General features: G+C 64.7%; 5 protein-coding genes and 1 long non-coding RNA gene across 13 annotated transcripts in view; 4 read left to right on the plus strand and 2 right to left on the minus strand.

The window, feature by feature from the left end:
- lta4h (leukotriene A4 hydrolase) overlaps positions 1 to 25,738 on the minus strand; it is an 85,659-nt gene that overhangs the window by 56,024 nt on the left and 3,897 nt on the right. The window contains exon 20 of one of the 2 annotated variants that reach the window (XM_052055062.1): positions 24,951 to 24,962. The exons of the other annotated variant lie outside the window; for it this stretch is intronic. The gene's annotated coding sequence lies outside the window, so the exon portion shown is untranslated. Of the gene's footprint in view, positions 1 to 24,950; positions 24,963 to 25,738 lie in introns of those variants that run through there. 2 annotated transcript variants of the gene reach the window in all.
- Positions 204 to 3,875, plus strand: wnt16 (wingless-type MMTV integration site family, member 16). Of its 2 annotated transcripts, XM_052055115.1 has the most exons (6): positions 204 to 344; positions 496 to 1,912; positions 1,943 to 2,026; positions 2,303 to 2,535; positions 2,854 to 3,134; positions 3,376 to 3,875. In XM_052055115.1, the coding sequence occupies exons 2-6, from the start codon at positions 1,896 to 1,898 to the stop codon at positions 3,802 to 3,804; spliced, it is 1,044 nt and encodes a 347-aa protein (XP_051911075.1). In that variant the 5' UTR covers positions 204 to 344; positions 496 to 1,895; the 3' UTR covers positions 3,805 to 3,875. The 2 variants fall into 2 exon arrangements, with proteins under 2 accessions (XP_051911075.1, XP_051911074.1); XM_052055114.1 differs by having other exon boundaries at positions 496 to 2,026.
- ovch1 (ovochymase 1) lies at positions 5,751 to 8,692 on the minus strand. Of its 2 annotated transcripts, XM_052055070.1 has the most exons (13): positions 8,554 to 8,690; positions 8,414 to 8,485; positions 7,983 to 8,166; positions 7,831 to 7,906; positions 7,569 to 7,758; positions 7,352 to 7,491; positions 7,136 to 7,286; positions 7,028 to 7,066; positions 6,741 to 6,963; positions 6,505 to 6,662; positions 6,330 to 6,428; positions 6,041 to 6,177; positions 5,751 to 5,952 (listed from the first exon to the last, which is right to left on the minus strand). In XM_052055070.1, exons 1-13 carry the CDS (start codon positions 8,618 to 8,620, stop codon positions 5,794 to 5,796), a joined length of 1,695 nt encoding a protein of 564 aa, XP_051911030.1. In that variant the 5' UTR covers positions 8,621 to 8,690; the 3' UTR covers positions 5,751 to 5,793. The 2 variants fall into 2 exon arrangements, with proteins under 2 accessions (XP_051911030.1, XP_051911029.1); XM_052055069.1 differs by having other exon boundaries at positions 7,569 to 7,906; positions 8,554 to 8,692.
- LOC127593593 (uncharacterized) lies at positions 8,850 to 9,923 on the plus strand. The gene is made up of 3 exons (XR_007960453.1): positions 8,850 to 8,997; positions 9,158 to 9,361; positions 9,769 to 9,923. It is a non-coding gene; the product is annotated as an uncharacterized LOC127593593 (long non-coding RNA).
- Positions 10,041 to 16,739, plus strand: LOC127593808 (UPF0606 protein KIAA1549-like; the record flags this gene model as incomplete). The annotated part of the gene is made up of 15 exons (XM_052055455.1): positions 10,041 to 10,875; positions 10,932 to 11,029; positions 11,117 to 11,407; positions 11,520 to 11,709; positions 11,792 to 11,851; positions 11,944 to 12,273; positions 12,383 to 12,818; positions 12,966 to 13,093; positions 13,164 to 13,330; positions 13,392 to 13,630; positions 13,750 to 13,885; positions 13,966 to 14,318; positions 14,424 to 14,545; positions 15,156 to 15,313; positions 15,403 to 16,739. Coding segments are annotated over 15 exons (3,765 nt in total), but the record flags the coding sequence as incomplete, so codon positions are not given.
- LOC127593534 (protein-methionine sulfoxide oxidase mical3a-like) lies at positions 17,462 to 25,732 on the plus strand. 5 transcript variants are annotated; one of them, XM_052055037.1, is made up of 28 exons: positions 17,462 to 17,874; positions 17,995 to 18,394; positions 18,501 to 18,708; positions 18,795 to 18,911; positions 19,015 to 19,116; positions 19,187 to 19,342; positions 19,437 to 20,041; positions 20,111 to 20,226; positions 20,305 to 20,428; positions 20,507 to 20,582; positions 20,665 to 20,812; positions 20,919 to 21,115; positions 21,365 to 21,465; positions 21,527 to 21,559; positions 21,638 to 21,751; positions 21,833 to 21,898; positions 21,985 to 22,144; positions 22,442 to 22,560; positions 22,668 to 22,936; positions 22,993 to 23,606; positions 23,740 to 23,831; positions 23,896 to 23,970; positions 24,040 to 24,093; positions 24,163 to 24,396; positions 24,635 to 24,731; positions 24,822 to 24,930; positions 25,001 to 25,074; positions 25,259 to 25,732. In XM_052055037.1, the coding sequence occupies exons 1-28, from the start codon at positions 17,870 to 17,872 to the stop codon at positions 25,456 to 25,458; spliced, it is 4,665 nt and encodes a 1,554-aa protein (XP_051910997.1). In that variant the 5' UTR covers positions 17,462 to 17,869; the 3' UTR covers positions 25,459 to 25,732. The 5 variants fall into 5 exon arrangements, with proteins under 5 accessions (XP_051910997.1, XP_051910998.1, XP_051910999.1 ...); XM_052055038.1 differs by having other exon boundaries at positions 22,668 to 22,731; positions 22,831 to 22,936; positions 24,635 to 24,930; XM_052055039.1 differs by having other exon boundaries at positions 19,437 to 19,537; positions 19,784 to 20,041; positions 24,635 to 24,930.

Consider the following 25,738-nt stretch of genomic DNA (forward strand, 5'->3'; position numbering starts at 1 on the left):
TGAGCATCCGGATACACCAATAGCCGCCAGTGGGGTGGGGGGGGGGGGGGGGAGCGCGCCCACCACCCTCCAAAAGTTTCCTCCACCCCAAAAGAGCACAACAGTTCAAGAAGAGGAAAGGAAAGGCCAACAGCGAGACCGGCCCGGCGCGCCACCCTGTCCCGAACGCTGAGCGCGACCGCCCGACGAACGCAAGCTGAGCGCCGCCTTGCGCGGTCTCCAGGTGAGGAGGCGGGGGGGGGGGGGGGGCTGATGTGTGCGCGTGTCTTTCAGGTGTGTTCTGTTACCAGCTGCTAACTTTCACCCTGACCTTCAGCGGCACCATCGAGCCACTCGTCGCGCAGGTATGGCGTGAAACGGGAAGAACCTTTGCTTTCGCCCCCAATACCAGATGCTCTTACTTTGAAAAGATGAAGAAACATCCGACATGGGGCAGCGTTTGCTTTGATTGGTCTGCCCCTTGGCTGAAGTGTGTGTGTGTGTGTGTGTGTTCAGGTTGTAGGAGGCTTGTTTCTCGGGGCTCTGAGTGACGAGCGGTTTGAAAGACGTGTGACTCGCGACATCATCCTGGAGGACACGCTGGACTTCCTGCTGTCGTCGGAGGACGAGCGTGTCAAAGGTCACGTCCGTCCTTCGCGCGCAGGCCGAGACCCTCGGCGAAGCGTGCCGTGCGCAGCCCAGGTAAGGGTGCGGCCGGCGCCTCGGCCGTCTACGCCGTCCACCTGCGGCGAGAGGCCCCGCCCGACCTCCCCGTCTTTGGAGATCACATGACCTGCACTTTCATGCAAGTGAGTGAAACGCAATTTGATTCACGTTTTTGCTCGTCGCAGACAGGGGGCGCCAGAGGGAGCCAATTTGAAACGGAGGCGCGCGCTCGTCGACAGGCAGCGGCCCCGTGCGGGTGGCGCGCCGACCGAGTCGAGGCGCTTCCAAGAAAATGCGCCTTTGAAGGGCCGGGCCGAGCCGGGGTACGAACAAGAAAATCCCTGTTAAGTTTTCTTGTGTCACTTTGTTGCGATGTGCGGCGCCGAGGCGCGGAATGTGTCGCCGCCGCGCGAGAGGCCGACAAGAAAGAAGAAGAGCGGGCCGCCGCCTCGGCTTCAACGCGGCGCGCGAGGCGGCGGCCGCCTCTCAAGTCCATCCAGACGCGGCGGCGGTGGCTCTCAGGCCCGTCGTTTATTTGACCTATGACCCCCACCCCGACCCCACGTGCGTCAATCCACAGCGAGCGATGAAGACTGCGGTGGCGGTGCGGCTTTCCTCCTTCTTTCCCGCCTTCCTTCCATCCTGTGACGGCAAGCTGTGAGGAACGAGCAGGAAGTGTCTTGAGTTGGCTGTCAAGACTGTGACGTGTTGGCAATTGGCCAGACCGCTGCGCGATTGCGCCGCAGCCAAAATCTTGTCTTGATTTCCGCCCCCAAAAAAGACAACAGGTCGCTCTGCAAATCAGCGCCGGACACAGCCCAAAGCGAAAGAGGACATTTGCCGTGCGTTATCCGTGGCTGGAGGCCGCTCTTGTATTGGTTGTGCGCTCGCCGCTCTCCGTGAAGAAACATCTGCCAAACTTTGGCCGCGTCTCTTCTCCCGCCTTGCGATTGACGTTCGGCTCTCGTTTTGTTTTCGAACGAACTCGTCTCTTTAGAACCCGCCCTTTTGAACGGAACAGTGCTAGTGCGAGGTTTTTTTTCTGGGGGGGGGCGCGGGCTTTTGACCCCGCCCATTCCGCGCGCGTCACGCGTCCGCTGATTGTCCGTCCAATTATCGCGGGGCTGTGACGTCACCGTCGGGCTCCGACGAGGGACGTGGCGCGGCGGCTCTCCCCAGTCGACTTCGGAACCCCCCCCTCCTCGGCGGCGCGCGCCGTACGCGGACGCTGATGAGGACGGACGGCGGCTATGAAGTCCACCCCGAACACGGTCCCGGTACCGGCGCGACGCGTGTGCACGGTCCCGGTACCGGCGCGACGCGTGTGCACGCTGACGGTGCTGCTGTGCGTGTGCCCGTTGTGCTGCCAGGCCAGCTGGATGTGAGTACCCTGCCCAACTCTGCTTTGCGGGCGACCGACGGGGGGGGGGCGGTGGCGGCCGGGTGCTCGGGTGTAGTCAGTCGAATGCTCGCTCGCGGACGCACGTGTGGCTCGTTATTCGGAGGAGGCGCGTGACTCGCCAGGTGACTCGACGGCCGAATCGGACGCAGCGACAAGTGCATTTCTCATTTCTTTCTCTCCGTCGAGCGGGAATTCCCTCGTCGGACGCGAGCCTCCGTTTCGCTCTGATGGCGTTTTGTGTGTTTTGCGGCGGAGGCTTTTGGGCGCCGACGGGCCGGAGCATCGATGGTCCCGGGACGGCGGCTGCCGCTCGCTCCCCCTGAGCGCCCGGCAGCGCGAGGTGTGCCGCAAGCGGAGCTTCCTGGCGCCCAGCATCGTGGACGCCGCCCGGCTGGCCCTCGGCGAGTGCCAAAACCAGTTCCGGCACGAGAGGTGGAACTGCTCCGTCGGCCGCGACCCGGCCCTCTTTGGACAGCAGCTGAGCAGCGGTAAGATTGGATTGGCGCAGGTATGTTGGCTATTCACAAATTCACTCGTTGGCTGTCTGATTGGGGGGGGGGGGGCGTGATGGCAGCGCTCGAGCGCCAAGTCGGTCGGTGGTATCGCCGTTTAAAAACAAAATTGAAATTGGAAGCCCCAGAGTAAGTTTGGTCAGCCGTCACCGTGTTGCGCTGCCCCCTGGCGGGCGAGTTGAGCCAGAAGAATTAAGGCCGCCGCCTCTCTGCTCCGCCAGGGGGCGCCGAGCAATCCGCTGTCATCAAAGGCGTTTGATTTGGTAAAGTGCCGTTTCCTTCCTGGCTTTGAAGGAACCAAAGAGACGGCGTTTGTGTACGCGGTGATGGCGGCCGGCCTGGTGCACGCCGTCACGCGCTTCTGTAGCCGCGGCAACGTGAGCGAGTGCGGCTGCGACGCCCGCCTCCAGGGCCCGGCGGAGGCCTGGCACTGGGGCGGCTGCTCGGACCACGTCCAGTACGGGACCTGGTTCAGCCGGCGCTTCCTGGCGCACGCCGCCGTCAACGCCTCGGCCGGGACGCGCGCGCACGCCCTCCTGCGGATGAGCCAGCACAACAGCGAAGCCGGCAGGCAGGTCCGAAACGCACTCGTCCTCCCCCTCTTCTCCTTCTGGACAGTTCCTCTCAAGTCCTCGGCGACTGCTTCGGACCCGTCCTTGATGAGCGGTTGGCGCCAGTTGCCGGGGAGACGGTGGAACGCCTGGCGCAGCCCCGCTTTTCCCCCCGCCCGCTTTCCTTCATCCACTTTCTTGGCCCTGGTCTTCGGTCTTTCCTCCTCGTTTGGTCACCTCGTTGTCATCGCTTTGCGTCCCGCAGGCGGTGGTGACCACCATGTCGACGGACTGCCGCTGCCACGGCGTTTCGGGCTCGTGCGCCGTGAAGACGTGCTGGCGGACGATGGCGCCGTTCGGCCGCGTGGGCGCCTACTTGAAGGAGCGCTACGAGGGCGGCGTGCGCCTCAAGAGGAAGGAGCCCCGGGCGCCCGACAAGCACCGGCTGGTCTTTGTCAGCAAGTCGCCCAACTACTGCCTGGAGGACCGGCGCGGCGGCGTGCTGGGCACCAGGGGGCGCCGCTGCAACCGCACCTCCGGGGGGCCCGACGGATGCAAGCTGCTGTGCTGCGGCCGCGGCTACGACACGCGCGTGGAGCGCCACGTGCGCCGATGCGCCTGCAAGTTCGTTTGGTGCTGCTACGTCCGATGTCGCCGATGCGAGAGCATGAGCGACGCGCACGCCTGCAAGTGAAACGCCGCCGCCGACTCGGGACTGCTTTGCCCGTCAGCCTTTTCCCAATAAATCCCCGCTCCATCCAAAAAGCTGCTCGGCTTCCGGACGAGGACGCGACACCGCCGTCCGCATCCCAACAGGTCAGAGGCCGAATGGCTTTTCGTGGCGGTTTTGATTGAGGCCCGGCGGGCAGTCGGTCATTCGAGCGGGCCGCTGGGCCTCAATGAACCTGCCCTTCTTTTTTATTACGTTCAAATGTTTGTCATATGTGTGTGCATTGAAAGTATTTGGGTGTCCTAAGCCCATCATGGAATCATCCATATCAAGTGGGAAAGGTTCTCTTAAAAAAACCAAAAGCTGTTTTTGTGATTTCTTCCTCCATTTTTAAGGGGCATCAAATTTTTAGCGTCGCTCCACCAGATCGATACTCCCAACATTTTCAGCCCGGATGGCTAGATTTACATGTATGCGTGCATGGACTCCACGGTGAAGCCACCGACGGCCATTTTACGTTGCCGCACTTGAAGGCGTTGATTTCTCGTTGCCGTTTTCATTCTTTTTCGATCTCTGCGGTGGTTTCAGTCCCCAATCTTTTTTTGTGCACAATAACTTTTGACTATCTGAGATTTTTTTTTTTTTTTACTCTTTGCTCCACATGTTGTTCCCATTGGCCGGCCACTTCACCGCTCGACTGTCATCCAACTTGTCACTTTAAAAAAACTGTCTACTGTCAAAGAAATAAAGCTAGATGACAAAGAACACTTTGACTCTCGACTTCATTCTTCAAGGCATCAACAAATCAAAAAACTAAACCTTCAAACCCCCGCCGTCGCCTCAAAAAATAAAAAAATACTTTGGGGGTGGGGCATAATGCGGAAGTGGGTGGGGAAAGGTTGGAAACGTGCCCCAGTATTGGCTGATGGCTGCAGCGACAAGGATAAAAAGGCTGTGATTGGTGTTTCTCGAGTAGGCGCGGCTATGCGAAAAGAGCATCGCCGTGATTGGCGGGCTCCAAATCAGGCCGAGTTTGGAGGCGGTGGCGGCAGCAGGTAGTTTTTCGAAGGCGGTTTCTTCCGGCACGAATGGGCGCCGGAGTCGACGCGAGCCTTCGGTGGTTCCCAGAACGAGCCAAAGCCGGACGAGCGGCAAGTTTCCGGGCGCTCCCAGTCCCGCGGAGGCAAACGGCAGTTGGAAGCTTCCACTTGGGGACCACGGTCGTGACCGCTGTGCAACTCTTCGCTCAAGACTTGAAACGCGGACACGTTTGGCAACACGCATGACGACGACGTGGAGGAGGAGAAGCACTTCTTCGGTGGTAAGAACGCTAGAACTTTCGCGTGCCGCTCTGAGTTTGTGTGGCAGGTTCTCCAACTGGGTCCCGCGCGAATTCTCTCAGGGACGTCCTCGCCGGCTGTCGACACCGCACGGAAGAATGGGAGGAGCACCTCGAGGTCATCGATCTGCTGCCGGGAAGCCCAAATCCTTCTCTGCGGCGCTCACACTGGTCGATGACAAGTCGGACAGGAGGAAGTCAAGGTGAGGCCGCCGCCCCCCCCCCTTTTTTATCCAAATATTATTCATTGTTTGAATGGTCAGCGCCAGCACTCCTCAAGCCAAAGGCGTAGAATTGAGATGAAATCCAAGCGACTGGACCTTGGGCTCAGGCTCCAACTTCCTCTCGTCGTTTGACTACGCTTCCTTCTTTGGCGTTCCGCTCCCACCACGACTTCCCGTTGGAAGAAGGAGAACACAAGGTCAGAGCCGTTCACCGCCTCCCGTTGCATTTCTTGTACCTGCGCGCGCTCCTTACCGGCCCGCCGTTGGCCAACTTCCTGTCGGCCGACTTGGCGTCTCAGCCGTCCGCCCGAGACTGGCGTCGGAAGCCAGAGTCTTTTGAGACCGGGCGACTTCCCGCCCCCCCCCCGAGGAGGCGGCGGGCGGAAGCAAAAAGGACACAGAGGCGCTCGGATGGCAAAACGGACTTTAATGCTTTGAATCGGCGCCGCCTCAGGCGTCCGTCACCTCGCCGATCCACGAGTGGTAATCGGCCACCTTGGAGAAGATGGCCGGCTTGCCGGGGTCGCAGCGACGACTGCCCCACGTCAGCAACCCGAACAGGAAGTAGGTGCCGTGCTTCTGGCAGAACAGCGGCGCTCCAGAGTCTCCCTGCGCGAGAACGCCGGCGAGCGTTGAGCCGCCGGGCCGCTCGTCAAAGTCGCGCCGACGGACGGACGGACCGGAGGCGGTACCGTACCGCGCAGGCGGCGCCGGCGACAGGGTGGGCGCACACGTGGCCTTCGTCCACTCGGTCCCGCCCCCACTCGGCCCGGCACTTGGCGCGCTCCACCAGCGGAACCCCGGCATGGTGCAGACGTTCGGCGTTGAGGCCGGCTAGCGAGAGCGGTGGGCCGTGCGCGTCATCCGGTCCCCAAGACAGACGGACGGACGGACGGACGGAGAACAGGCAGCATTTGATTGGAATGCGGCCACAATCAAAACAACCAGAGGAAAGCACTTGTCCCACCCCCCGAATCAGACCTTACCGGTGGCTGACGTGGCCCCCCAGCCGGCGCTGATGCACCTCCAGCCGTCATCCAGCTCCTCGTCCTCTTCGGCCACGCAAAGCGGCGTCACGCCGGCGCCTGCCGATGAGACGGACGCGTCAGGGCCGCGCTCGGACGTCACGCGACCCCCCCCAAGCGAGGACGTCGGGCCCACCGAGTCTGGCGGGAACGGCGAGGCGGAGCAGCGAGAGGTCGTTTTTGGGAGGGAAGCCGTCTTCCTGGGGCGGGTCAAAGACCCGGTCCACGGGGACGCTCTGGGACAGAGACAGGCCCAGGTCGTGCCCCCCCAAGACTGCCACGTCCTCTCCCGCGCTGCACGCAAGCAAAGGTGGCGACGCTGGGGGAGGAGAAAACAAAAAAGCCAGGGCCGAGCGGTTGCGGCCGGCTTACCTGACGGCGCAGTGTCGCGCCGCCAGCACCCAGCGGCGGCGGATCAGAACCGCGCTGCAGTAATGGACGCCGTTGGCCTGGAGGCTGACCTGCCAGGGCCACGCCCCCGGACACGCCTCCGTCAGGTTCTCCGCTCTCGCCGGGCCGGCCGGCGGCACCCGCAGGCCGGCCGGGCCCGGGAGGTTCCGACAGACGGCCTCTCCCCGCCGGCCGCACCGTTGCTCTGCGGGCGCGGCGGCGTCAGAGCGCGTCGACTCGGGCGGAGCGACGGCGGCCCCTTGGCTTACCTTCGCTGGGCTCGAGGTCGTAGGCCACGTCCTGGTTTTCTGAAAGGCAGCGGAGCGGACGAGCGTCGGGACCCGCTCGCGCAGCGCAGCCGCCGGCCAAATTCTTACCGATGACGTCTGCGATCCACGCGGCGTGTTCCTGGAGTTTGGTGTAGACGCCGGGTTTCCTGGCCCAACCGCATCCCACGCCCCAGCTCACCACGCCCGCCAGGCCGTAGCGCCCGCCGTCGTAACAGGACAGGGGACCGCCGGAGTCGCCCTGAAAGAGGCGGGGTGCGCGTCAAGGCCCGGGCGCTCGCCGGCGCGCGTGTGCGAGCGAGTCACCTGGCACGCGTCGACTCCGCCCGCTTCCCGTCCCGCGCAGAACATGCGCGTTCGGATCCTGCTCTTGTAGTAGCTCTGGCAGAGGTCCAAGGTCATCACGGTCACGTTGACCTCCTGCAGTCGGCTCACACGGGGCCCGTCTATGGGGGGCGGGGGGATCCCGACTTGAGTGGCTGCGGTGGCAGTGCCGACGGAACTCGGGCGGAGCCGCACTCACTCTCCCGGGTGGCCCCCCAGCCGGTGACGGTGCACTTCTCCCGCGTGGGCAACGGCGCCATCCACACCCGGATGGGTCGCACGAAGCGGTCGAAGGCGAGGGCTCTCTCCAGCCTCAGCAGAGCCACGTCGAATTCTTTGCTCCCGGGGCGGTAGCGGTGATGGCTCACGATCGCCGACACGTCCGCCACCTGAGCCGAGTCGGCACGCTTGTAGAACGCGAAGGCCGCCGCCGCGATATGCCGGAGAGCGATCGGAAGCACCTGCTGTCCTTCCTCGTCGGGGTCATCCAGGTCGTGTTTTCCAGCCAGGACCGTCCAGAAAGAGGCTTTGTTGTACCTGCGGCGACACCAAAGCTCAAAAGCGGCGGCGGCGCGGTCGCCGAGTGCGGTCGGCGAGCGCGGCCGCACGGCACCTTTTGAAGCAGTGCGCCGCCGAGACCACCCAGAGCGGCGCCAGGACGGCGCCCCCGCACGCCGGCATGGTGGCCAAGCGCAGCGACACCTGCCAAGGCCACGAGTGCGCCCACGCCTCCTGACCGCCGATGATGCGCGTGGCCGCTTTCTGATGCGCCGCAAACGAGCGCACCCCCGCCAGTTCTGAGGAGCCAAACGGGCCAAAGTCAGGAACCTCTTGAAACTTTCCCAGCCGAACGACGGCGCCTTGACTCACGAGTTGAGCCCCCACCCGCCACTCCCAGACCAAATTGTATCGCTCTGTTAACTTGTGTCCGTTTGCTTTCAGAGGCCCACCCACCCCAGCGGACCCGAAAAGCGGCGAATGAGAAGGGGGGGGGGGGGGAAACCCAGTAAGTCAAAGTGCCGCGAGAGGCGTCCGAAGCGGTACCGTAGCGTCCCGCGAAATTCCCCGAGTGGCGCTGGCCTCGGCGGGCTCCTCGGGTCACGTTTCCCGCGTCCGCTGTCAACCACAAGGAGAGAAAGCGCGCACTCAGAGCGGCCGCACTCTGACCGCCAAGCGTTTCTCACCACAGACGACGCGCAGTCCGACCAGCAGAAGGAGCGCGAGCAGCAGCGGCGGCGGCGGCGGCGGCATGGTGAGGCTCAGACGTACGCTGCGGTGCGGCCACTTAACGGAGACCCGCCGAAGCGGCCCACTTAAATGGGCGGAGGGCGCTGTGACGTCATCCCGCCATCGCCGAACGGTGACGGCGACGCGCAGCGCGGGAGCGTCCTACGCGCGCGACGGCTCCGTGAACGCACCGCGCTTGATTGCGGACGAAGCGCCCCTTTTTTCGCCACCTTGCGTTCTTCCTCGTCGTCGTCGTCCTTTCGGGCCTCGTCGCTTTTTTTGGCAGGCGGCCGGTGACGTCACGACCCCGATCGGACCGGAACCGGAACCGGAGCCGAGGGAAAGCGGTCGTCGTCGCCAGCTCGATGGAAGATTCGACGTGAGACGGACCGCCGCTACCGGTACGTGCACTTCGCCGAGTGAGCGCGCGGATTCGCCCGTTGAATCGAATTGAATCGGAGCTCCGCGCGCGACGCGATTGGCGTCCTGAAAGCGACGGCATGTGGATTAGGCCACGCCAATTGGCGTTCGCGCACAATCTAATGACAGGCCGCCCCACAGGTGCGCCTCAGATTTTGGCAGTCCGGGGAAGCCCGAGACGACGGCGGCGGCGGCGGCGGCGGCATTGGGACGCAGGACGACGAGCAGCCCGCTGCAGCAAAATGGCAATCTCCCAATTTGCAGTCTGCCTCGAAAGCCGCAAGCTGCAGCGACGCGGAGAAAGCTGAAGACTCCCCGCGCCCAAGAATCGCTCTCGCTTTTCAGGTAAGCCTGACGTGCAATGCATCCCGATCGACGGCTCTCCTCTTTGCCGCGTTTAAATGCAAGCAAGCAAAAACGCAAAGGAGGCCGCCACCGATATTTCGTCTTCATCCTATTTGTGATTCGTCGGCCATCTGATGAAAAATGAATCGACTAGCTTCCATTTTTGGTCCTCAATGGAACAATCGAGACTCGAATTGACGGGCCGAACGCTTGCCGGCTTTGCAATGTCCGTTCGTGTTTGTTTCACTTTGCAATGGAGACGAAAATTATCGCTTGATTTCATTGAGTCCATAGATTGACTTTTGTGTGTGTGTGGAGGGAGATAATGTGTCGTTTTGGCCAGCGCCGCCATCTGGAGCTCACAGAGACACGCGGCCGGTACGTGAGCGAGTGCTTTTGCGCTTCAGGTCCCGCCGAGCGGACGGGGGGCCAAGGACACAGCCGCTCATCCCGGAGCGGGATGGAGCCCCCGACCCCCGTGCGCGGCTTCACCGTCTTCTTGCTGCGCAACGTGATGCTGCTTTCCGTGACGGCGGCCGCTCGGCCCGTCGCAGGTTTGTAGCTGCGGGAGCAAATTGCCACGCCGCCGCCTTCCTCTTCGCTTGCGCAAAATCTTTTCGCTCCGTTGGCGGCGTGAATCTCGGGGTGGCGACGCACTCGGCACTCGCTAACGTGATGTCTTCTGGCGACAGGTGAGGCGAACCGGCCCGGACCCCCCGCGGCCGATTCGGGGCGCGGCGGCGACGGTCCGGCGCGGGATTTCGGCGCTCAAGGCATCCACCTGCTCCTCCGACCGCCGGCCCTCCTTTCCCCCAGCCTGACCCCGCCGCTCCCGGCCCCCCTGTCGCCGTGGGAGCAGAGCGAGTCCCCGGAGGAGGCCTGGGCTTCGGGAGATTACCTGGAGACGCTGTCCTTCGTGCTGCCCGACGGCGAGGACCTGGCCACGCCTCTTCCCAGCCACGCCTACGACGGCGGCGGCCGCTGGGCGCTTTCGTACGACGGCGCCTTAGATGGGCGCCCCACCCCGCCGCTCCACTCGCGCGTCCCCTTTTCGCCCTCGTCAACCGCCGGCGGCGGGGGCCCGGACGTCTTCCCCGCCTGGGACGACGACTACGACCCCGAGGACTTGACGCCGCTGCGGCCGACGGAGCTTCTGCTGCCTGACATGAACAGTTTGGAATACTACACCAACCTCCTGGCGAAGGAGCGGGAGGCCGGCGTCCCCCGACCGGTCGTCCCCCCCGCGTCGCCGAGCCCCGCCGGCGCGTCGGAGGCGCCGACTGCCGGGGAAGCGAAAGAGGCGCCGGCGAGTCCGGGCCTTCCGCCGCCGAGACCCCCCCCCACCCGTCCGGCAAGACCGGCGGACGCCGCCCCGAGGACGGCCGTCGGCCTCACCCGAGCGCCTCCGGCGCCCACCCCCGGGGCGGGCCGGCCCCCCGCCGGCAGACACTACGCGTGCAACCTCACCAAGCCCGAGCTGTACCTGGTCCGAGTAGGTGCGGATCGGGCCGCTCGAGCGTCCTCGGCGCCGCTCCGGCCGCTCGCTGACCGCCGCGCGCTCTGCCCGCAGGTGGCGCCGGAGGCCAGGCGGCCGGAGGCTCGGCGGCCGGCTTGGGTCGGCTCCGGGAGCTTTTGAGGAGAGAGTTCAACCGCTCCGTGGAGCTTCAGGTAGCGATGCGCGACGTCCCGTCGGGGGGGGGGGGCTTCTCCCCCATTTCCGCCACTGAGCATTTTGCCGCGTGCGTCGTTTGTCAGTTGACGAGGACGGCGTCCGGGTTGGCCTTCCGCGCCGTCTCGGGCCCGTCCGTCTACACGGCCATCTCCGTCCTCAACGCCCTCCGCCGAGCGCGGGGGCCGCTCCCCGCCGTGTCCGCCCTCCACGCCGCTCCGGACGTCAGGTACCGGGTGCACACGGTGCTGCTGTTCGTTCCCGCCCACGTGGACGTCCGAGTCTGCGACTTCAGCGAGCGCGTGGAGAGCGGCCTGCTCGCGGCGTACGGCCAAAGCCGCCGCCGCTCTTCGGAGGCGGGCGCCGTCGGCGTGCAGGTGAGCCGCCGCCCCCGTCCGGTCGCCCCGCCTAGCGTCGGACTGGCGCCCCGACTCCCTCCCGGCCGCGCCGCTCTCGGCGGGCCCTTTTCACGCCTCTTCTTCCGCCCAGCTGCTGAACGTGACGCTGGGCGGGGCCAGGCCGGCGGCGGCGCAGAAGCTCCCCGTCGACATCGTGTTTGCGGTGCGCGACGGGCGAGGAGGCTACCTGCCGGGATTCGAGGTCAGCCGGCACCTGAGGAAGCTCAGCCTGGTGGAGTTCAGCTTCTACGTGGGCTTTCCCGCCCTGCAGATCGCCGAACGTAGGAGGCGCAATATCACGCGGGGCGGGGCGGGGCGGGGCAAGGCGGGGCAGCGGAGGATAACCTGGGGCCTCTCTTTCAGCGTTTCATTACCCCGAGCTCAACACCTCCCATCACCTGAGGTTCACTTGGGTCCGCACGGGTGAGAAAAAACGATTTTTTTTCTTTTCTTCAGGCAGGGGTGGGGGGGCGGATGCATCTCATGCTCATTCAAGTCACTGCGGACGCTTTCAGTCTTGCTGGGTGTTCCGAGTCAGATGTTCTCGGAGCGAAGTCTGAAAGCGCGTCTGGAGCGCCGCCTGGCCTCGCTGCTGGAGGAAGGACTGGCGGCGTCCGGCGGCGGGCGCCGCAGGAGGGCCACCGCCGCCGCCGACGGCAGTCTGCAGGTGGTGCGGGTGGCCCGCTTGGCCGGGCCGGAGCGCCCCCTGGAGGTTTTATATTTTGCGGAGGGCCCGGGAGGCAAGCGGCTGCCGGCCGAGGTGACGGCGCAAACCCTGAACAGCCTGGACCTGCAGAGAGCCGCCATCGTCCTGGGACATCAAGTCCGCCGGCCGCTGGCCCAACGTGAGTCGAGACCTGGGGGCAGGGGGCGGGTCAAGTTTTTGGTTTACGAGCGGCCACGAGAGGAAGGGGAAACGGTTGCGCTTTCATCTCTTCTTTGTGCCCTCCCCAGCGGTGGAGGCGGCGTCGGTGCCGCCGGCCGAGACCCAAGGCGGCAGCGTTTGGCTCATCGTGGGCGTGATCGTGCCCGTCTTCCTGGCCCTCTTCATCGTCGTCCTGCTCTACTGGAAGCTGTGCGGCTCGGAGAAGTTGGAGTTTCAGCCCGATGCCGTCAACGCCGTCCAGCAGAGGCAGAAGGTACCAAATCCACCCGGGCCGACCCCCCCGCCCCCGCCGACGCGCCTCCTCGTCTCTCAGCTTCAGGCTTCCAGCGTGAAAGGCTTCGACTTTGCCAAGCTTCACCTGGGCCAGCGCGGCAAAGACCACGTGGAGGTGATCCAGGAAGCGGGGCCGGCGCCCGCTAAAGAAGCCCCGCCCTCTGACGGCGGGGACCTCAACACCCCCAAATCCAAAGGCTCGTCCACCGGAGCCGCGCGGCGCCACGGCAGGTCGGTCGCCCGTCGGACTCGCGCCACCTCGACGACCTCGTCGTCCGCCTGAGCTTTGGATGGGCCCGGTGGATGCGCGGGGGTCGTGCAGCCCGTCCCTCCCCAGGACGGCCGCCACGCTTCATAAAACGCGCTCCTTCTCGACAGGCCCAGCCGATCGGAGGCCGACTCGTTGGGCAGCGACCGATCGAGCGGCAGAGAGTCGGCGGAGGAGAGCGCTCCACCTGCGGCCGCCCCCGTGGAGGCCAAGCGGCAAAGGAAGCTGCCCAAAAATGGTGAGAGGCGCGCGTGAGAAACTTTTTTTTTTTTTTTTCTGAGCCCAGACCTTCCGTCTTCCTCTCGCAGCTCCGTCGGGCGCAGATGAGCTCATGACACCGTCTTCCATCTTTGACCACGTCGACCGTCTGTCCCGCGGCTCGTCGGACGGCGCGCGGCGGCCGGCCGGCAAAGTTCAGCTCGTCGCCATGCAGCCGCGGCCCGGCCCGTCCCTCTCGCGGGAAGTCGGCGCCGAGGTCAGCGCCGTCGCCGCCGAGTCGCGGTCGGCCGCCGGTAATTGCCCCGGATCTCCCCCAGGTGGAGCTGCGCCACAAGTCGGAGATGGAACTGCGTGGGAATAAAGTGCGGCAGCGCGCCAAGAGGCGGGGCCAGTGCGAGTTCCCATCCATGGACGATATCATGGACGCCTTCGGCGACGGGCCGGTCCAGACCGAAGCGGCTCGCCGTCTCTACGGCTCGGGCCGCGACCGCCGCGCCCACTACGTCCCGCCGGCCGACGCCTCGTCCCCGCCGACGCCCGCCGACCAGCGGCGCAGGTAACCTAACCCCGTCTTGCGTCCCTTTCCGTTCGACGCTCGCCGTCGTTTCTCCAGTTTTTGTCACGCACGCACCCGGCCCCGAGATCAGCGCCGTGCGCTTCGTCTCGTCCACCCAGAGGGAGGAGCTCCCCCGGGGGGCGAGGGACCGCGGCCGGACCCGGAAGTCTTCCCGACACGGACCAGGACCGCCTGCTGGTGGACCACGGCGCCACCTACAGGAAGTACCCGGGACTCCAAAACGTGGCCTACACGGTGAGAAAGGGACGGCGGACGCCCCCGCCCCCCCCCGGCATACTTGACCGGCCGACTCGCTCGCGTTTCCTCTCTGTCAGTCGGACCCGGACCTGGCGGCGGAGCCCCGCAGCCCGTCCCCCGCCGACGAGGTGTTTGACGGCGAGGCGGCCGCGGCCCCGCCCCCGTACGTGCCGCCGCAGCCCTCCATCGAGGAGGCCCGGCGGCAGATGCGCTGCCTCCTGGACGACGCCTTCGCTCTGGTGTCCCCGTCCTCGCGAGGCCTGAGCCCGGCTCTCCCGGGGAGGCGGTGGGGGTCCTACCCGGCGGGGCCCTTCTCGGCCGTGAGCCCGCCGCCCCGCCGCTCGCCCTCTCCACCCTGCGCCTCTCTCGCGTTCCTCTTGTCGCCGCAGAGATACGCCGAGCTGGCGCTTGCTCCGGGCCATGCGCAGAGGTGACGCTCCAGCCGGTCCCTCCCCCGCTGCTGTCGCTGCAGTTTCTGAGGAGGCCATTTTATTTAATTTCATTTCATTTTTTTTTTCCCTCCGCTCGCTCGCAGACAGAGCTCGGGAGGCGGCGTTTCCAGCGGCAAGGAGCTGCAGGATCCTTTGTACTCCAGCGGGGGGCAGTATAAACACTTGCCTTCCTCCTCCAGGCCCAGACCTGTCGGGGGCAGCACAGGTACTGCGTTTTGGTTCCGTTTTTGTTTTTTGAGGGCGACGGGAGGGTGGGGTGGCGGTGGGTGACGGTGGGATTGGAACATTTGCCCTCCTCTCAACTGTTTTTGGTTGACGGGAGAAAACCCACCCAAAACCTTGAAAACTCATGGTTGTCTGTGTCCGTCCCATTCTTCCTCCCACTTCTCCAGCTCTTAAGCAGTCAGCCAATGGAAGCAGGATCCTGGTCAGGAACTGCCATGGAGAGGTGGCTACATGGATGATATGCGTTGTCTAATCGGCTTTTGCTTGCGGGGCGGTGCGCAGGAGCCTCCCCCAGCTTTCTTGGGGCGGGAGGCCGGGTCGGGGTACGCCCTCAAGCGCTCGCCAGCCAATGGCGACAACGCTCGGCGCTCCCAAAGCTGAGCTCGGGCCCGCGTTAGCAATGTTGAGGAAATGAGCAAATGTTGAATTGGGACCGCAACGGCCGTTGTTCCGAATGTCCGTTTGTGGCGCCGGTGTAAAAAGAGGCCGAGAAGGTTTGGGCCAATCGTTTGGGTGGCGTCGGACGCAAGTTGGCGGGTGGCGAGGATGCAAGGGATGGGGGGACTTTGAGCTTTGTGTTTTGTCTTCAGCGGGCGTGCAGCTCCAGCACCTGACCCAGGTGGGCCTGTCCAGCCACATGGGGGCCTTCCCCGGCGTGGGGCGCAGCGCCTCGGGACCCGGCGGCTCCTCCTGGAGCGAGCGACGTTCGGATCAGGACGCGTCCTCGCCCGCGGCCGGCGGGGAGAGCGTGAGTGTCGTCGCCGTCCATTGGCCGCCCGCCCGCTTCACGCGCTTTCACCTTTCTTGTGTGTGTGTGTGTGTGTGTCGTCGCGACAGGCGCCGTCCTTCCCCGAGTTCTCGTCCTCGCCGCTCTTCCAATTGCCCAGCTCTTTGCCGCGGGACCCGTCGGCGCCGCCTCTCCTCCTGGCCTCCCCGACTCCCGACTACCCGCCGGCGGACGCCTCGCCCTCCGCCCGCAGCTCGGCCTCGCTGATCAAGGCCATCCGAGAGGAACTTTGCCTGCTGGCCCAGAAACAGGCGCTGAGCGGCTACCCCTAGCGCGCTTCGCTTCCCCGCTCGACCGGCCCGTCGATCGGGACTCGGCGTGGTCCGCGGCCGCTAGGACCGCCCCCGCAAACGGTTCCCCGAGTCAATCGCTCATCTTTTCAAAGGAGGACAAAAAGTCGGACGTGGATTTCGTCATCCCGTAGATCTTGAGAGTCTTCCTGCAAATTGGTCCCCCCCCCCCCGGTCCCCCCCTTCCGGCTGGCGGCGCTCAAAGTGTCAATCTGTCATCGCAGCTGAGCCTTCCGCGCTCCCGTCGGCCGGGGTAGATGGACTTGTCTGTGTGAAAAGCGTCAGCGAGGCCTTGGGACTGGAGGTGCCTTCCAGTCCGCAACACTCTTCAAATCATCCCATGAGCACAATGTTCAAGGAGGGCTTGCTGCTGATGAGCAGAGCTCGGAACTCCAGATGACACGTGTGTGTGTGTGTGTGTGTGTAGGTAGGTAGGTAGACATTTTTTTTCTTCTGTATATCAGAGATGGGATCAAGTCTCGCTTGACTCGAGGAGCGGACACGGTGCTGAAGAAACTCGTCCGCTCTTTGAACATCTTTGTGTATGTAGAGGTCGGTGCTAATCGCTGCCTTCATCTCATGGCAGCTTGGGTCAGTGGAGGAAAGCGCTCCGGATCCCAAACCGCCCCCGTCCCCAAAGGTACAACAACAGCCGAAATGTCGAGTCGGGCGGATATGAAGCGGCGGGAATCGCGACGGGTTCCCCTCCGCCGATTGGCCGCCGCTCGCTTTGATGTCGTGATGGCTCCGCTCGCTACTAGATGTCCGTCCGTCTCCTCGATGTTTCTTGTTAGGAGGCTTTCGCTCCGTTCGCATGCCGCTAATTTATTTCCGATAGAGCGCCGCAGAAAGTAATGTCAAGCGTTGATTTGCTTGCGGGGTGTACTTTTCACCGGCAAAGACCAAAAACTTTGCATCCATTTGATGTGGGAGGAAACAAAGATGGATCTATTGTCTGTCTGTCTGTCTGTATCCAGTCTATCCATCGGAAGCATTTGCGTCCCGCCCGCCCGCGAGACCCTCCGATTGGGCCGCTCAGCTTTCGGTCAAGCTGTCACATGGTGCTACTATCGATTAAAGTTGTTGAATGAGCAAAAGGCGGCTGGCTTTCTTTTTCTTGCATCTCGTCGGACGCTTCCGGGCCCCGAGGTTTGTTCGCGCATCCAGCGGGTGTCCTCAAACCTTTTTTCTGAAAGGGAGCGCTTAGCGGTCGCTGTTGGCCGAGATTTTCGCGAGCGTCACGAAAAATTGACACTCGCGATTTGCTGAGATGACGCCACATCACATTTGTGGAATCGTTGCTCGTCCTAGAAAACCGTTTTTCAACCTAAAAGCTGATTTTTGACCAATCGGTATGTTCGATAGTGTACGCTTGGCTTTTTCTCCTAGCGAGGCTTCCGTACGCAGTCCACCTGAACGAGCGAGCGGGCTCGCTTTGACCCCGCCCCCCGCTTCCGTATTCACCTGCCCGCCACGAAGCATCAACGACAAACAGGAAGTCTAAACGGACGCCAAGAGCTGCTCGCTCGCTCCCTGAAGCGTCTTGGATTTTGGGGGGAGCCAACAGGTAGAGTCGAACGCACTCCAATCCACAAACGGCCGCTTTACCTTCGGCTGCTCCGACCGAGTTGAAACCCGAAAGGCAACGGAGCCGACGCGGTGCCCAATTCCGCTTTGGAATCGCAGCTTCGCTACCTCCGTTCACTCGGAAACTGCCGCAAAATCTCCGCAAGTGTCTTAAGACGGAACGCGGACATTCGACAACATTCCGAAATGCGTCCGAACGGGAACCGCGTGGCAAGGGAAAATGTTTGGCGTCCCCCAAAAAAAGCCTCTGGTTTGGTGATCTGGGCAAGCAGCCGACGGTCTCGCAGCAGGGCGCCCGGGCATCGCCGCCCGCCTGACGTCGTCCAGGTCCGCTCCGGCTTCGCGCGACGCTCGTCCAACAGAAGCCAGCGACGAATCCCGCGCCGGCTGCGTTGACGGGCGGGGGCCGCTTCGTCTCACTTGTCGGGGGCCCTTTGCCGGACGAGGAGGCGGACGCCGCCCGCCCGCCTTCCTCCTTCCCCGGTCGGAGGAGGACGAGCCGAGGCGATCCCGCCGGCGACACGACAGCCGGCGGCTCACCTTAAGCCGCTTGACTCAGACGGATTAGCGCGCTCGCCACGCTGACCTCGGCGCGCGCGAGCCATTCGAGCGGATTTCCAGACGGTGACCGGCAGCCGCCATGGCGTGAGTAGACCTTTTTTTTTTTCTTGGCCTCGGCTACATTGGCGCTCGTTTTCACTCCGGAAAGCTTTTTTTTTTTTCAAGCGTTCACAGTGACAAATTTGTGCAAATGTGCCTTTGAAGGTTGGAGGACGTGGCGGCGGCGGTCACGCGAGGCGCCGCCGGCGAGCCTTCACCCACCGGGAAGGAGGCGTCACATCCCGCCCACGGCGGCCTCCCGGGGTTCCCCCCGCAGTTCCCGCCGGTCCTCGGCTTTGCCACGGGAGACGAGTGCCGCCCGGAAAAAGCTCAGGAGCTGTTTGATGAGTTTGTTTCGGCGTCCACCTGCAGGGCGGCGCTGCTCTCCTTCCGCCAACTGTGCGAGCACCTGCGCCTGGACCCGGACCCGGACGCCGAGCGGCCGCTTTACCGCCGCATCAAGCGGCGCCTCAGTTACTGGAAGGCCAACGCCTTGTGGGCCAAACTGGAGCGCCGGGCTTCCCGCCAGGACTACCTGCAGAACCGAGCCTGCCGCGACGCCACGGTACGCAAACGGGCAGCGGCGCGCGCCCGCTCGAAATCGGGGCCGGCCCGGATTCCGACGTTGGCGCAGGTGCCATCCCTGACCTCGCTCTCCTGCCATCGGCCAGTGCGCGGTGGTCGGGGCGGGGCCCTGCGGCTTGCGCGCGGCGGTGGAGTTGAGCTTCCTGGGCGCTCGCGTGGTGGTCCTGGAGAAGAGGGACGCCTTCTCCAGGAACAACGTGCTCCACCTCTGGCCCTTCGCCATCCAGGACCTGCGCGGGCTGGGCGCCAAGAAGTTCTACGGGAAGTTTTGCGCCGGCTCCATCGACCACATCAGTGAGCGCGCGAGCGAGGGCGCCGCCTTTGCGTCGGCCGCGCCCGGCTCTTCAGCTCTTCCTCCCCCCCCCCGCCCCCCACCGCAGGTATTCGGCAACTCCAGCTGGTTCTGCTCAAGGTGGCGCTGTTGCTCGGCGTCGAAGTTCACGTCAACGTGGAGTTCAAGCGCGTGCTGGAGCCGCCGAGCGACCGGCGGCCGCGCGGTGAGCCTCCCGTCCATCTGCGAGTCGGGCCGGCCGCGTCCTCGCCCCCACCCCACCCCGTCTTCTCGCCTTTGGCCGCATGTCGGCGGACTCGTCGGTCCAGAGGTGGGCTGGACGCTGGAGGCGTGGCCAAAGTCCCACCTGGTCAACGGGCTGCAGTTTGACGTCATCGTGGGAGCGGGCGGTCACGGGAACATCTTGCCCGGTGAGTCGACCGCCGCCGCCAGCCGAAACGCCGCCGCGTGCCGTCGAGAACCCGTCCGTCCCCGCCGCAGGTTTTCGCCGTAAGGAGTTCCGCGGGAAGCTGGCCATCGCCATCACGGCCAATTTCAAAAACCGAAACACTCGCGCCGAGGCCAAAGTGGAGGAGATTGGCGGCGTGGCGTCCATCTTCAACCAGCGGTTCTTCCAGGACCTGCGCCGGCAAACCGGTAAGAGCTTTTTTTTGCCGCCGTTCTCGATTTGTTGAGAAGCGTTTTCAACAAATCCCTGGGCTCCGTCGGCCTTTTGTTGTTTCCCTTTCAGGCATCGACCTGGAGAACCTGGCCTACTACAAAGACGACACGCACTACTTTGTCATGACCGCCAAGAAACGCTGCCTGCTGGACAAGGGGGTCATTTTGCAGGTAAACGTCTCGATCCTTTTTGGAGTGGGGCTTCTCGGACCTTTTGGCGGCCCAGGAAAACCTCCCCCCCCCCCACCTCCGCCTTCCGCGCTTGAAATCGCGACGGCGTTCCCCGAGAGAAAGCGGCCGCTCGCCTTTCCGCCTGAACGCGGGCAAAGCGGCCGAGGGCTGTCCCGTCGGGCGCGTGGTCTCGTCGGGGCCGCTTGCTTTTGGCGCCTCTTTTTCTCCGCCGCTTTCCTTTGGCAGGACTTTGCGGAGAGCGAGCTGCTCCTCTCTCGGGCCAACGTGGACCAGCGGGCCTTGCAGGCCTTCGCCCGCGCGGCCGCCGACTTCGCCACCGAGGGCCAGCTGCCGTCTCTGGACTTTGCCGTCAACCAGCGCGGGCGGCCCGACGTGGCCGTGTTCGACTTCACGTGCGCGCACGCCTCGGAGAACGCCGCCATGGTCCGGATCCGCCGAGGGTACCGGCTGCTGCTGGCGCTGGTGGGGGACAGCCTGCTGGAGGTGGGTCGGGCGCCGACACCGCGCGGGGGCTCGGGAGGCTGACGCCTCCGTCCGTCCGTCCGTCCGCAGCCCTTCTGGCCGACGGGAACGGGCGTGGCTCGCGGCTTCCTGGCCGCCCTCGACGCGTCGTGGATGGTTCGTCGATGGTGCCGAGGAGATTTGCCTCTGGACATCCTCGCCGAGAGGTGCGCCCCCGTCCGTCCGTCCGTCTGTCCAAACCCGTCTTTCTTGGCTCGCCCACCCAGCCGCCCGTCTGCGTCCAGGGAGAGCGTCTACCGTCTGCTGGCTCAGACCACGCCGGACAACATGCAGAAGAAGCTTTCCCTGTACTCCTTGGACCCGGCCAGCCGCTACGTCAACGTCTGTCCCAGCGTCACGCCCGACCAAGTAGGCGTCGCGCCTCGCCGCGTCCGCAAAGTCGGTCGAGGGCGTGAAGCGGCTCGCCGCCGTCTGCTTCCCGTCCAGGTGAGACACTTGATCGACACGGGAGAGAAGACGCAAACGGCCGAGCACCCGGAAGCGCCGCCGTGGACAACGGCGGGTGAGCGCAGTGGCCCCCGCCCGATGGGCGTCGGACCTCTCGGAGCGCGTGGGCGTCACCGTCGCCGTGTCGCCCCCAAAAGAGTCGCTGTCCGAGTCCAACCAGCTCCTGGCGTGGTGTCGCCGGCGGACGGCGGGCTACCGGGGCGTCGCCGTCCGCGACCTGACCTCCTCGTGGAAGAGCGGCGCGGCTCTGTGCGCCCTGCTTCACAGCTGCAGGCCGCAGCTGCTGTAAGCCGTCCCGCCGTCCCGCCGTCCCGCCGTCCCGTTCCTCATCCGGCCGAAATGAGCGCCAAAGCCGCAAGGGCGCTTTTGCAACCTCCTCGTCCCTCTCCAGAGACTTTGACTCCCTGAACCTGGCGGCCGAGGAAGACAACGTTCGCTTGGCCTTTGACCTGTGCCAGCGAGAATTGGGAATTTCGCCCCTGATGACGGTGGAAGAGATGACGTCCGCGGGAGAACCCGACGCGCTGTCCATGGTCGTCTACCTCAGCCAGCTCTACCAGGTGCTGCGAGATGCCCCGCCCTCTTTGGGTAAGACCCCCCGACAAAAAAAGGGAAGGGGGGGGGGCGGAAGCGCCGACTCCCCTCCGTCACTCGAGAGCAAGCGCGGCCTGAAATGTTGTGAGAAAAAAAAGGAACCATTTTCGAGTGACCAGGAGCGGGATTTGTTGGGGTGAGGCCATTTGGACAAAGTCAAGCGGGCTTGAGGGTTGGCGTCGTCACAAAAGAGCGCAGACGACAAAGGGCCCGTTGCTACTCGGGCTTGCGTGTCGCCTTCAGGTTCGCTGTCCCAGAGTTCGGAGGTCAGAGCCGCCCTGGTGACCCCGGCCTCCCTCCTCAGCAGACTCGGACTCAACCTGCCGCGTCAGCAAAGGTCAAAGGTATGCGGACGCCGTCTCGAAGCTTTTTGGAGCGACGAGCCACGCCACTTTTGCTCCGCAGGAGAAGAAGAGGACGCGCAGCGAACGGCGGCGGGTGAGTCGCTCGTGTCCAAAGAGCACCCCCCCCCCCCCCCATTGCGCGCATGACGGCGACGCTTTTGTTCCGCTTCAGTCGCGGGACCCGGCACCGGAGCGGGTCCCGGCCAAGGCTCCCGGCTCCCGAGTGCGTTCCATGGCCCTGCTGCTGCAGGCCAAGCTGCGTCACGCCTCTCCTCCTCCTCCTGAGGTCACGCCTCTTTTCCAAACATGAGCGCCGCCCGTCCGTCTTTGCCTTTGTCACGCTTCTGTACCGTTTTTGGGGCATCAGAGTCGGCGTACGTCAGCCCGGCGGCGCCTGGACCTTCGCCTCGACCGGGAAGACGCCGACGATCCCGTAGGAACACGCCGCTCTTTTCGCAGCATGGCCGGAATCTCCGTCGGCGCTCAACAAGAGGCGTGCGCCTGTGTGCGTGTGTCCAGGCGGCGCGCGTCAGCGACGTGTGTTTCTTCTGCCACCAAAAAGTTTACGCCATGGAGCGTCTGAGCGCCGAAGGCCTTTTCTTCCACCGGAGCTGCTTCGTGTGCCACGCGTGCGGCGGCTCGCTCAGAATTGCCGCCTACCGATTCCACGCCGCCGGCGGTAAGCACGCAGGCGCTCGCGCGCACACTTGTGGCGTACGGTCAGAGGTCAGGCGGCGTGGCGGCGACGAGGGTGCCTCTCCATTTCCGCCGCTTTTCTTTTCTTCTGCTGCTCTGTGCGCGCTGATTGGCTGGCGACCAATCCGGGGCGTAAAAGTCGGTCAACCGATCGGGACCGCAAGAGATTGCGACCTTTTCCCTTTGGCTTTTTTACTCGCCCGTCTGTTGGATGTTTTTGTTGTCATTTGAAGAACAAAACAAAACTGTGCCCCCCCTCCACCCCCCGGTCTTTCCTCAGGGAAGTTTTCATGTGCGCACCAGTGCGAGTCGTTCACCCGCGCCAGTCCGTCTGCAAAGAAAGCGACAACGCAGTTGATGACGGCGCGCGAGCCAACGCCGGCCCGGCGGACCTCTTGCGTAAGCGGCCGTGTCGACTTGACGGTTCAAGAAGGAACGTCCCCGATGGGAACGCGTGGACGAGGCCCGCGCAAGCTGCCCATCCCAAACGTCTGTGATCTCCGCAGACGACACCGCCGTCGTCCGCAGACTCTGCGGTCTCCGCGGCAACGGAGCGTCGCCGTTCGTCAGGTGAGCCCATGTCACGCGGTGTGGCTTGCGACTTCCCGCCCCCTCCCCGCCAGGGTGCTTCGATGGGAACGCGCGTGTGCCCGCAAACGGGATTTTCAGTGACGCGAATCGAGTTGGAGAACGACAACGCGGAGGCCGAAGAGATCTCGGAGGAGGTCTTGACCCGTTTCAACCTCAGCGCGGACAAAGATGAGCGGACTTGCGGGTGAGCAGCGACTTTGGCGCTCGGGCGTCCCGGCTCCAGCTAACCTTCGCATTCAGTTCCGAGGCCCGGTCCGAGACGGAGGCCGAGATGGAGGCCGAGACGGAGGCCGAGACGCAGGCCGAGACGCAGGCCGAGACGCAGGCCTCGCGGAAGAGCGAGGCGGCGTGGGAGAGAGCGCCGCGTTGCCGCCCGCCGCCGACGGCCGGCGAGTCGGACGAAGAGGAAGATGAGACGCTCAGTGAGGAAGAATCCAGCGACGGTCAGTCGGCGGACTGGGGCCCCGAGGGCGATTTCTTCAAGCGGGGGCCGGTCTCGGCAGATCGGGGCGAGACTCGGGCCCTCCTCGGCACGCCCTCCACCGCCTCCTTCGTGAGCGAGGTCGACTCCGCTTCCTCCGCCCGCTCCCCCTCCCGTCTTGAGAAGGAAGCCCCGCCCGCCGGGGCGCCCGTCGGCGAGGAAAGCTCCGGAGCGCCGGAAGCTTGGCCGTCTCTGGACCGTCTCCCGCCGCGAGAGGAGCGCGTCGAGGGGGCGGGGCCGGAAGAAGCCGGAGAGCGCCGCCCGCGGCTCCGAGTTCCGCGCTTCTGGCGAGCGCGAGGAGGCGGGGCCGCGGCTCTGTGGAAGGCGGCGTTTTCCGGCTACGGGCCCAAGAGGAGAGACGCCGAGCGACGAGGTAGCGTCTCATCGCCGGCGCCTTCCCTGACGGCTGAGCGCCGTGTCCGTGCGACGATGTCGTTACTCCTGCGCTTGCCGACGGCCTTTGGCTTTTTGTTTTTTCCTCCTTCTTCTCCCCCTCCACCCCCAAGCAGAGGCGCCCGGCGTCGTCCGTACGATGGAGGAAAGTGACGCCAGCTGGTCAACGGCACGGCGCAGATGCTCACTGGAGCCCAGGGATGACGTAAGAGGGGGAGGCCTTGGGGGGGGGGGGAGAAAGTTTGGATGTTGAATGCGGGCGTTTGCAGCTGCGTTTGGAGACGGCCGACGTCGCGGCTCAGCTGGAGCGACTCGGCGTCCAAGAGCAGGACGCGGCGCCGCACGTACGCTTCGCTCTCTGACCACTTTGCGCCCGAGCCGTGTCGGATGTTGATGGCTTTCTTCTTTCTTAGCCCGCCTACGTTCCTCACGCGCTGGCCTTCAAGCCGGCGTTTCCCGGCGGCAAGGTAGAGATGCGCGCGTGCCGAACGGCGCGCCGCCGCCCGAGCGCCCAAACCTCTCGTTTCTCCTCACAGTTTTGGCGAGAGCGTTTTCCCAGGCGGGCTCCCCCCGCCGACTCGGACGGACGCTCGTCCCCCGCCACCGAGGTGGCGGGCGTCCTGGTCCGCCCCGAGGAGCCGTCCGGCCTCAGCGTGCCGGAGAGCCTGTTCCGCGCGGACCGGCCGTCTCGCCGGCCCGAGCGTCCGCTTCAGAAGGGCGGCCGCGGGCGAGCCAAGCGCCGGCGGCTCGGGAGGCTGCACCGAGCTCAGGTGAGTCCCGCCACCTCGGAGCCCTCAAAACTATTTTTCAAAAATTGCCCACGCGGGGGCCGCCTCGGGGGCCGCCTCGGCGCTCATTGGCGACCAGCCGCCTCTCCCCAATCACCGCAAAGGGATTTGCCGGGAATGTTTTCGAGGGCTGCGGTATCAACGTCTTGTGATTCGGCGGTCAGGAATGAGTACGAAGCCCGATCACGTGAGGCTCCCCCCCCCCCACCCCCCCCCCCAGCTGATCCAGAGGCAACTGCAGCTGGTGGAGGAGGAGCAGCGACGTCTGGAGGCCAGAGGGGTCGCGCTGGAGAGGAGTCTCAGAGGACAACAGCGAGGCAAGGGAGGGGGGCCCCCCCCCGATTGTGTGTCTGAGCACGACAGGAAAGAGACATCAAGGGGGGTCCTGTGCTGTGCGTGTGGCGTAGGAGCTTGCGGCGACGACGACGACGACCACGACAGCCTCATGCGGCTTTGGTTCCGCTTGGTCCAGCAGAAGAACGTCCTGGTTCGATACGAGTCGGAGCTCGTGCTATTGTACGTGACGTGACGCCCGCCCGCCCGTCCGCTGTCCGGGGCCTTGACCTCTGACCTTTTGTGGCTTCAGCGCACGAGAGCTGCAGCTGGAAGACCGACAGAGCCGACTCCAGCGGGAGCTTCGGGAGAGGATGACGCCGGACGGTGAGTGGGCTCGGCCCCCCCTCCGCTCGACGTTCATTTCTTGACGCGGCTTCGGACGACGCCGCTCGGCTGCGTCCGACAAACCCGTGGCGACTTTTGTCCTCCCTGCGTCGCGAGGCAAGCGCGCGTCCAACCGGGTTGCCCGTGTCCAAGTGAAAAGCGCAGCGTGACTTGCTTGCGGCAGACGGCCTGAAGGGCGAGCGGGAGCTGGCGAAGGAACGCGCCATCCTGGAGGAGATGCTGGAGGTGGTGGAGCGCAGAAAAGCTTTGCTGCCTCTGCTGGAGGAGCTGCGAGCGCAAGACGGAACGCTGCGGGCCGCCGCGCTCGGACGGGCCCGGACCCGAGCCGGCGAGCGCTCGGGGACTTCAGGATGTGCCAGGTGACCGCCGGCGTTGCTCCTTCCTTCTCCAAGAAGAAAAAGTTCCCCCCCCCCCATTTGGACCTTCCCCCAAAACACAAGGAGCCGCAAACCCAAAAAGAATCTGGGCCGAATCGGTGTCGTGATGATTGGCTGGCCGGTGACCCGGACCGGCGCCGCCTCTCGCCCCATCGACGGTAACGCATTAAAAGGTCTTTCGTCGCTTGGCTGTGCAAATCTTTTTGCGACACATGCAGCGAGTTGCGCAGAGCCTCAAGTGGCGTCACCCCCCCCCCCCCCACCCC

This window comes from Hippocampus zosterae, chromosome 21 (assembly GCF_025434085.1).
Source record: "Hippocampus zosterae strain Florida chromosome 21, ASM2543408v3, whole genome shotgun sequence".
Classification (NCBI taxonomy): Eukaryota; Metazoa; Chordata; class Actinopteri; order Syngnathiformes; family Syngnathidae; genus Hippocampus; species Hippocampus zosterae.